Raw genomic sequence first — 9,927 nt, forward strand, 5'->3', positions numbered from 1 at the left:
ACGTGTCCATGGTGACCATGGAAAGAGGAATCTCCTCCAGGTAGCCGAGGTAGTAACCTCCGAGTAGTCTGGAGGGATGAAGGGGTAGTCCATCTGCAAGGCTCCCTGATCATCCTGAGTCATCATCAGCAACTGTCTGGACCAAAAGAGTTTCTTGTGCCTCATGTGGATAACATGGCTCTTGCCCCCAAAATGCAGGCTATAGGACAGCCAGCCAGGCATCTGAACGCCCTTGCCGTGGTGCAACTCCTTCTTGGGAATTACCACCTCAGAAGAGATGTAGCGCCATGAGGGACGACCTTGAGAACCTTGGACAGGAGCCAGCAATGCCCAGAGCTCAAACAGCAAGAGGGGTGCCCTCAGGGTGACCTGGTCCTCTGCCAGCCTCATGCCCCTGCTCAGGGACATCTGCCAGTGAGAATGGATAAATGGAGGATCCTCAGCAAAACCAGGTCTAGACCATCAGACAGAACAGAGGGCTGTACCAGGTGGCCAGCACCCTACACCTCGGGGCCACCTGTGGGGTTAGGTAACAGTCACAGGGTGTGGCATTGGGTGACCCTGCTCATCAGTTCACCTGGGGTGGATGTGGGAGAGTCAGGTGGGCCATGGTCAACAGTGCTCACATGGACATGGGTAGGGACTTGGACCCAGAAACACGGCTCTATTCAACACATTCCATCTTTTCTCCTTCTACTTGGATACGGGATATGCAATTATAACACACTGAACTTCTCTACCAATTCCATGTCCTGTGGTACTGCTGGGTCACTTTCTCTGGATGACTGCTTTTCCTCATTATGGAGACCAATGCTTCCTACTTCCATGGGATATGGAGGTAGACTGTCAACTTTACCTTTGTACGTATTGAAAAACATCGCTTTGTAATGTTACATGTCTTATTCTGGTTGGCTATTAGTTTGCAGGCCATTTGATCCTTTTGGTTTTTGGTTTGAAGCTTCCTCTGTGTTTACTGAGGAAACATTTCCCAGTATTCTGTGTCATTATTGGTGAAGTACAAAGTTGTATTTTAGTATTTTCTTATGCCATCTGGTGAGAACAGAAAGTACTGCTGAACATGTGTGAGCCCCAGGGGATTTCCCCTCTAATCCCTTATTGTGGTTCTTTCCTGGCCTCTGGCAGTCTTCTCCCATGCCTGTGAGTTTCTCTCCTCAGGTGGAGCTAGATGCAGGGGAGTTGAGGTTACTTTGGCAGCTTGCACTATGGAGGACGCACATGATTGAAAATGGTATCCACCATGGAACTCCCTTGTTTAAGTACTGTCTAGCCCTTTAAAATCCTCTGGGTTGGGCAGAAACCCTCAGAGTTGGCTTTTGGAGAAGAGTCTGCCTTAGCTCCGGGTGGCTGGCCTCCTAGATAAAGCTCAGCTTCTTTTCCCACCAAAACTAAAACTTTGAACATTGACCTTTCCAGAAATACTCAGCTGAATTTGGGATTTGATAACAATAAAATGGAGAGTGGAATGGCAGTTGTCAGGGGCTGGCAGGATGGGGCAATGTGGAGTAGATCTCAAGGGCTATGATTTTCTGTTATGCAAGATGATTAAGTTCTAGAGGGGTCTCCCCAACATTACCCCTGTCATTAACAGTACTGTACTGTATGGTTCAAATTTTGTGAAGAGTGTTGGTCTCATGTTCAGTGAGATCCTAACACAAAACAAAAGTGGAAGACACGAATTTTACTTCTCACATGACAGTATGCTGAACTGCATGGACACACTCTCTACTGATAATGTGAAAATAATTTAAAAGCATTTACATAGTTTGAATACTAACACTGAGGATATGTCATTTACAAATATCTTCTTCCATTCCATAGGTTGCCTTTTAGTTTTGTTGATTGTTTCCCTCACTGTGCAGAAGCGTGCTATTTTGAGGTAGTCCCAATAGTTCATATATGTATGTATTTAATTTTCTTGTTTTATTTTTAATTTAAATTCAAGTCTTCAGGCTTTGAGCTCCACGTTTACAGGAAGTTGACTTGTCATGATTAACTTTATGGGTTATCTGGAATGAGTCATGGGTGCCCAGATTCACCACTGTTTCTGTGGATGTCTGTGATGTGTTTCCAGAAGAGACTGGCATTTCCTTCCATGGTTTCTGTCTGGGCATCACCCATTCCATTAAGGTTGTGAATAGAATCTGATGCAGAGGGAGGAAGAATTCCCTCATTTTTACCTCCCATGTGCTTGTTTGAACTGGAACAGTGGTCCCCTCTGGCCCTTTTTATGAGAGTTATATCATCAGATCCCTATGTTCTGAGGCTAGACCCTAGTTCAGAATCATACATATTACACCACTGGTTTTCCTGGGTCTCCAGCTTGTGACAGTAGATCATGGGACTTCCCAACCTCTTTAGTCATGGAAACCAATGTGCTTTGGGTTCTGTTCCTCAGGAGGATCCAGACTAATACATGGAGATGATTTATCTCTTCTTTAGAGGAATTGAATAAAGTTGTAGCTCATTTAACGTCCTGAGTAGCAAGTGCCAGGAGGGAGTGTCACGTTGTTTGATTGGACAAGGGCTGGGTGAGGATAATGGGGAGCTGTGGGATCCTGTGGCCTTGGCTGCACAGGGAGTGCATGTGGGACACCTCTAATGGTTCAGCTGTTGTGCCTCAGGAAATCTGTAATTCACTCATGTTGAGGGACAGGAGTAAGCAATGGAAACATCTGTGTCTTTTGTGCATGTTAGTGCAGTTTTCCTATGACAACAGGTATCTAATTCAGAGAGTTAATAGGTAAGCACAGAATCCTGTGTCCAGAGAGGCTCCCTGGGGAAACTGCTGTGTGGACAGGAAGCCCCAGACCCTGACAGGAAACCTGCCTGTAACCTCCATCTGCACCTGCTCCTGGCAACACAAAGCAGAATTGTGCATAGTGTGCGCCCCCTGGTGGTGCTGATCCCCTCCTGCAGGGAGGTTTGTGTGTGGTCTCCCAGCGAGGTCCCCTCACCCAGTCTCTTGCACAGTAATATGTGGCCATGTCTTCGGCCCTCAGGTTCATCTGCAGATACAGCGTGTTCTTGGCGTTGTCTCTGGAGATGGTGAATCGGCCCTTCACGGAGTCTGCATAGCTTGTGCTCCTTCCGTCATATCTAATATATGTGACCCACTGCAGCCCTTTTCCTGGAGCCTGGCGGACCCAGTTCATGCTGGAACTACTGAAGGTGAATCCAGAGGCCACACAGGTGAGTCTCAGGGACCCCCCAGGCTGCACCAGGTCTCCCCCAGACTCCACCAGCTGCACGTCACACTGGACACCTGCAGACACCAGACATCTTGGTCAGGAAACTGTCACACATGCACTGGTTCTCACTCATACACACTCACATACTCAGTGTCTCTAATTCACAATGACTTACCTTTCAAAAGAGCAACAAGGAAAACCAAGCCAAGCACATACTCCATGGTGAGGTGTCTGTGTTCTGTCCTGATCACAGAATGGGAACACCTGGGATGCCTGGAGCTGGGGCTCCTCTCCCAGCTGCACGGTCGGGCTGGGCTGGTTTTATCAGCACAGAGAAGGCCCTATTTGCATGTCCTCTTACATATATATCACACTGCAGACTTAGATTTGATTCTTTCAAAGTGAATGGCAGGTTTAGGGATTCACTTCTAATCATCAGAGATGATGCAGAGATGCACTAATCATCAGAGAATTCCACCCCCGATCCACTGAGATATCACCTCACAACTGATAGCAAGGCTACTATAAAAAAAGGCAAACACAACCAGAACATCTCAAGTGTTGCTGAGGATGTGGAGAACAGGCAATCCTAGAATTCACTTGATGGGAGTGCAACATAGTGTAGCTACTATGGAAAAGTGCGGTGAAATAACCCACTAAACTGAGTTCCTAATCTGCTCCCATACAGTTGACTTCATGTCCAGCTGAGTGTGAGGAAGGTCTGGGCCTCATGTTCTGTGGAGAGGCAGGTGCAGAGACAGGTGGATCCAGTGGATGATTCCTTAACTACTTCAGTAGAATGGACCCCTGGCTGACCGTTTTGTAAGACTTGACTCAGTGTGCCTGCCCACTGGTTGTCTCTGGCTTCCTGAACTGGATGGAGAAAAAAAGCAGTGAAGAGTAGAAACTACTCTTTTCTCTCACAGGAACGTGTATATACTGAGAATCCTTGAGAGAAAGTCGTGGAGTTGATGAAGATGCTGTGGGGTTTCGACAACCACAAGGGTCTTTACTCATGGTCTCTCTTCATGGGCATCAAAGGAAAACCTTAAGGAAAATAAAAGGAGAGAGGAGCTGCTCAAGTATATTAAATTTAGATCACTTGAATGAGTCTGTCTCCTCTGTTTGAAAATCACTTGCATCTATTTTAAATGGTGGCCCGTGTACTGGTGAGGCACAGGTCTGTATATGAATTGATTTATCCCCGAGCTTGGTCTCTATCAAGGTCGGTACTACTATATGACTGTTCACTCTAAATGTTAGAAGACATCTGTGTTTGTAAATGGTTTAGGAAACAGTGTGTACTGTTTACTGGTCAGGATGAAGTTTGCAGGGCATGATGAGAAAGATGCTTCACAGGAAACCTGACCCTGTAACATTGGTTCTGGATATGAATTCTGAGATCTTGGGTGCCCCCTGGAGACCTGTGAACCTCCAGGTTCCCTACGTGGCTCCTGGTGTCCTGTGTGTTCCTGATGACCTGAGTGCCCCCAGGTGAACTGAGTGGCAGCTAGTGACCTCAATGCCCTATGGAGACCTGAGCATCCCCCTGGAGGTCTGAGTGCTCCATGCAGAACTGAGCGATCCTGGTGTCCTCAGCTCCCCCTGGTAACCTGAGCACCCCAGCAGATCTCAGTTACCCCTGTTGTCCTGAATGCCCCCTCGTGACTTTTAGGTAACCTCAGGGCAAATCGCAATTTTTGGGCCGATGCTCAGCTCTCAGAAGTCCTTTGTGGTGTTTGAGCCAGCTCTGTGGCTAGGCCTATCCTGTCCTGTTCACCCTTAGAGGGGGTTCTGATTGTGTTGCTGTTAATCCTGGGGGAACCTCCAAGGGGGTGGCCAGCACCTGCTTCATCCCTCTTCCTCTTGCCTAACAAACTGCCTAACTCTTGGACAAGTGGCTCTTGTGGTCTGGACCCTAGTATGTGATATAGAATATATGATAGTATGTGAACCGTCCACTGCATCCACTCTGCTGGGGTCGGTGGATCCAATTCCACCAGAAATTACTGGTTGAGATGGAGAACCCCAAGATGCTGCTAGTGAGGTGCAGTGTGTGCAAGGCACTCACCAGTTGGGCACAACCCCTGCAGCTGCACCTGGGACAGGACCCCTGGGGACAAGGAGACTCAGTCTGGGCCAGTCACCAGCAGTCACAACCATTCCCATCATCCCACATCTGACATCTGAAACCCTCAGCTTTGGGACCTCTCACCAGGCACAAGGAAGGCCCTGCAGTCTCTTCTGTTTCTCGAATACAGTTCTGCCTTCCTTAGGGACTTCAGCACTGTCTGAGGAGAGAGCAGTGAGGGCTCCCACTCCCCGAGATTGGAGTTTACTCTAGATCTTGAGAAGTTTGCCTGTGTGGGAGGGAGCATGTCCTGATAAGTGGACAAAAATTGAGTCAGGCTCCCCTGGTCCTTCCAGGTCCACCTGTGGGCATCTCTTTGTGGATCTGCGGGCTTGTTGGTCCTCGGTCAAGGCAACACTTGGTCTATGAATTGTGTTGGAGGCAGGTCAAGTGATGGCCTCACCTTTCTGATCAGATAGTGAACAAATGAGTGGACCACAATTCACTATACTCTATCTGTCCGAAAGATATTTGAAGGGATCCATACTTTCTCCAGAAAACTTTCCAAATCAAGTCTTTAAGTACATTCCATTTTCACAGTCATTCCACACATAACTGCATAGGAAAAAATCTATATTGATGTCCAGTCTGGTGTAAATATAACAAGGAAAGGACACTTGTTCCCAGGATCATATTTCTTTTAGTTTCCACACTGATGTATTAACCTCACCTGACAACTACCTGCAGAGCTTGAGCACACCTGGAGACTTCTGATCTTGATTGTTCTCTGCTGAGGGGGTTTGCTTCCTCAGTCATCTGCAAAGCTTGGAAGCAGTGCCGACATCTTTAAGTGCACAGACACCAAGACATGGACACCTTTCTGTCACCTGCAGATATGATTCCCATGCATGGCTGGTGTCTCCATCTCCTGAGAAATCCCCATCCAACACAAGGGGCTGTTAACTCAGGGAGGAGGCACAGATGTCACAGAAAAGTGGGGGACTCTTCACTGATATGGACATAGACCATCAGTATCTGAGGTAAGAAGTTAATGGCACTAAAACAACCACATTAATGAAAATGGATTGGCTGACCTGGACATCATTGGAATCTAAATATCCGGAGCCTAAAGAAATTGTAGAAAATGTGTTCATAGTCCTGAAGGCATGTGCCAAGAGGATAAATGCTGAGTTAGCTGAATAGACTTCAAATAGAGATCAGAATGCTAGATAGTAAATAGATAAGAGGATAGCTGATGGATGATAGAGGGTAGATAGATGATAGATAGATAATTTTATGTTATATTAAAGTCATTATAGAGGATTCACATCATTATGAATGTATTATAATGAAATTATCCACTATTGGCAATATTTTTAAAAAGACCATAATTTCATACGGAAAAGAATATTTGACACCAACTTGATATATACAAAAGAAATAATTATGACTTCAATTTTTTCTGAATACAGCTTCCACATGGGGTAGCACATGCTTGCTTGTAGATTCCTCCTCCCTCTGGGGCTTTGGCTTCCATTCCCATTTGTTCCCAGGGTCTCCCTTCCCAGGATGTCCTGAGCTCTGGGATGTGCAGGGACAAGAGCTCTGTCCTGGATCTGGACCATCGTCCCTCTGGCCTAACATTTACAGCTCCTTCCAGGCCCTTGCTCAACCACCAGGCTTCTGCCCACCAGGCTCCATCCCTGCATCCACCACCTGCCAGCCTCCTTCTGGACACTTCCATTCATTTCCTGTGGATTTAACAACAGTTTATTAGGTTGGCAGGTCTCCTAATAATAATTCGCATTGAGGAAAGAACTGTATAGGTAAAACATGACAGACTCTCTCCACAATAGCCTTGAGTTCATTCCCATGATGTTATTATTTTGCACCCCATCTCAGCCCCTTGACCCCACAGTCTTGCATTAGAAACTGTCACTTTCATGAACTGAACTAAATCTGTCCCCCCTACACAACTGGTCCATCCTATCTATCTACTCTATATGGTCATCAGACAACCACCAAGCTAAGAAGGAACACAATACAGAGTGTGAAGACAGAAATATTTATAGAAACAATTTTATAAAATTTTATCTAATAATCAAAGTAATGAGATATTTACAGAAGTAACTTAAATATGGTAAATGACCATGTTTATTATAAGATTCTATGAGTTTAGATGAACATAATCAAGTTACAGGACAACCGAGTAACCACAGGTCAAAGAAATGTATCCTTCTCAGGTCTATCCAAACCCTTTCCTTTGCACACTAATCAGTTTCCTATCTCTCCCTTTCTCTCTGGGCCTTGCATGTTCTCTGTCTCAAAAATAAATAAACATTACAAAATAAAGATACATACCAGTCAGTGATATTTAATGGAGAACCCAGAAATAATCCCCTTCATCTTTAGTTAACTGAATTTTGACAAGAGCAGACAACATGACATTGGGAGCAAATCGTCTTTTAAAAATTTTTTTTTTCAATGTTTTTTATTTATTTTTGGGACAGAGCGAGACAGAGCATGAACGGGGGAGGGGCAGAGAGAGAGGGAGACACAGAATCGGAAACAGGCTCCAGGCTCCGAGCCATCAGCCCAGAGCCTGACGCGGGGCTCGAACTCACGGACTGCGAGATCGTGACCTGGCTGAAGTCGGACGCTTAACCGACTGCGCCACCCAGGCGCCCCGCAAATTGTCATTTTAATAAATGGTGCTAGACAGCTGGCTATCCATGTGCAGAGGAATGAAATTGCGTCCATATCTCACACCATATACAAACATCAAATCAAAATGGATCAACAGTTTAAATGTAAAATTATGACCTCTGGAAGCAATATATCGAGATAAATCTTCATGACCATTGGGTTTAGCAATGCTGTTAGAGATGACACCAAAGCACAAGCAAGGAAAGAAAAGTAGATAAATTTAGTTTTCTCAACATTAGAAACCTTTGTACACCAGAAGATGCTATCCCCAAAGTGAAAAGCCAAAGCTTAATGGAAGACAATATTTGCACAGTATTTGTCTGGTAAGAGCCTGTTATGCAGAATGTATAAAGAGTTTTTACAACTCATCAACAAAAACACAACCCAATTTTTAATATGGACAAAGGATATGGATATATCTTTCCCCAGTGCAATCATACAAATGGTGAATACCACTTGAAAAGATATTAAACATCAATAGTCCTTATGGAAATGGAGATTTAAACCACAGTGAGATACCCTGTTACACGCACTAAAAATGCTCTAATCAATACAACTATAAAATCACAAATGTTGGTAAAGATGTTGAGAAATTGGAACCCTTCAACCTTGCTTGTGGAAATGTAAAATGGTGGAGACTATGTGTAAAAGAGTTTGGCAATTCCCCCCCCCCAAAAAAAAGATAAAAACATAGAATTACCATATGGCCCAACAATACAACTCCTAGATGTATATCTCGAAGATTGAAAACAGTTGTTTAAACAAAGTGCATGTGCACATACATAGCAGTACTGTTCACAATAGCCACATTGTAGAAACTATGCAAATGCCTGTCGGTGTGTGAATGGATAAACAACCTGGGGCAGACCCTTAAGCAGAAATATTATTCTGTCATACAAAGAAATAAAGTAAAATGTTGTGGCTGTAGAGAATACTGGTTTCTCAGAAAGCTATCACAGAACTCCACATCTGCACTTACATCTGGAAATTTAAAGCAAAGCCTTGAGCAGGTATTCATGTTCCCGTATTCATAGCAGCTTCTTCACAACAGCCAAAAGATGGAAGCAACCCAAGTAACTATTCACAGGTGAGTAAATAAACAAAATGTAGTATATACACAATGGAATATAATTCAGCCTTCAAAAGGAAGAGAGTTCTGACACACACCTGCACACCGACTGAACTTGGCAGTCATTATGCTGAGTGAAATGAGCCGGTGACAGAAGGAAAATACACTATGGTTCCACTTAAGTGAGGTGTCCAGAAAAGTCATACTCAGAGACACCAAGTAGAATGTGGCTGTGGGGGCCGAGGGGAAAGGGGAATTGGGATTTAGGGTTTAATAGATACAGAGTTTCCGTAGGGGAACATGACAACGTTCTGGAGATGGATGTACAACAGTGTGAATGCAGTTAATGCCAGACAACTGTATGCTTAAAGTGACTTACGTGGTAAGTGTTATGTTACATACATTTAATCAGAATTTAAAAAGGAAGGACTGATACACGTCACAACATGGGTGAATGCAGAAAACATCCTCAGTGACAGAAGCTATCCAGAAAAGGCCACTCAGGAACCATCTTGCTCTATTTTTTTTTTTAACATTTATTATTTATTGTTGAAAAAGAGAGACAGAGACAGGTCATGATAGGGGGAGGGGTTAGCAAGAGGGAGACACAGAATCTCAAGCAATCTGTAGGCTCTGAGCTGTTAGCACACAGCCAAAAGCAGGTGCTCGTACCCATCAACTTCAAGATCACGACCTGATGTGAACTCTGCGTTTAGCAGACTGAGACCCCAGGCGCCCCAGGAACCACCTTGCTCTTTAAATCCCCCCAGGTTACACAGATAGGGGAAAGTCTCAGGAGCACTTCCCCAAAAGAATCCAGATCAGATTGGGAAAAGACATTTCACAGTGGGGCAGGTGGGGACACTTGAAGT

At 44.8% G+C, this 9,927-nt stretch overlaps 1 gene segment (V, D, J or C); it reads right to left on the reverse strand.

The window, feature by feature from the left end:
* Window positions 1–500: 500 nt before the first annotated feature.
* LOC128772896 (immunoglobulin heavy variable 3-74-like) lies at window positions 501–3,454 on the reverse strand. The segment is given in 3 exon segments: window positions 501–517; window positions 2,936–3,283; window positions 3,385–3,454. Coding segments are annotated over 3 exon segments (411 nt in total).
* Window positions 3,455–9,927: the final 6,473 nt, after the last annotated feature.

The sequence above is a fragment of the Panthera pardus genome, unplaced genomic scaffold (genome assembly GCF_024362965.1).
Source record: "Panthera pardus isolate Hobbes unplaced genomic scaffold, ASM2436296v1 HiC_scaffold_24, whole genome shotgun sequence".
Taxonomy (NCBI): Eukaryota; Metazoa; Chordata; class Mammalia; order Carnivora; family Felidae; genus Panthera; species Panthera pardus.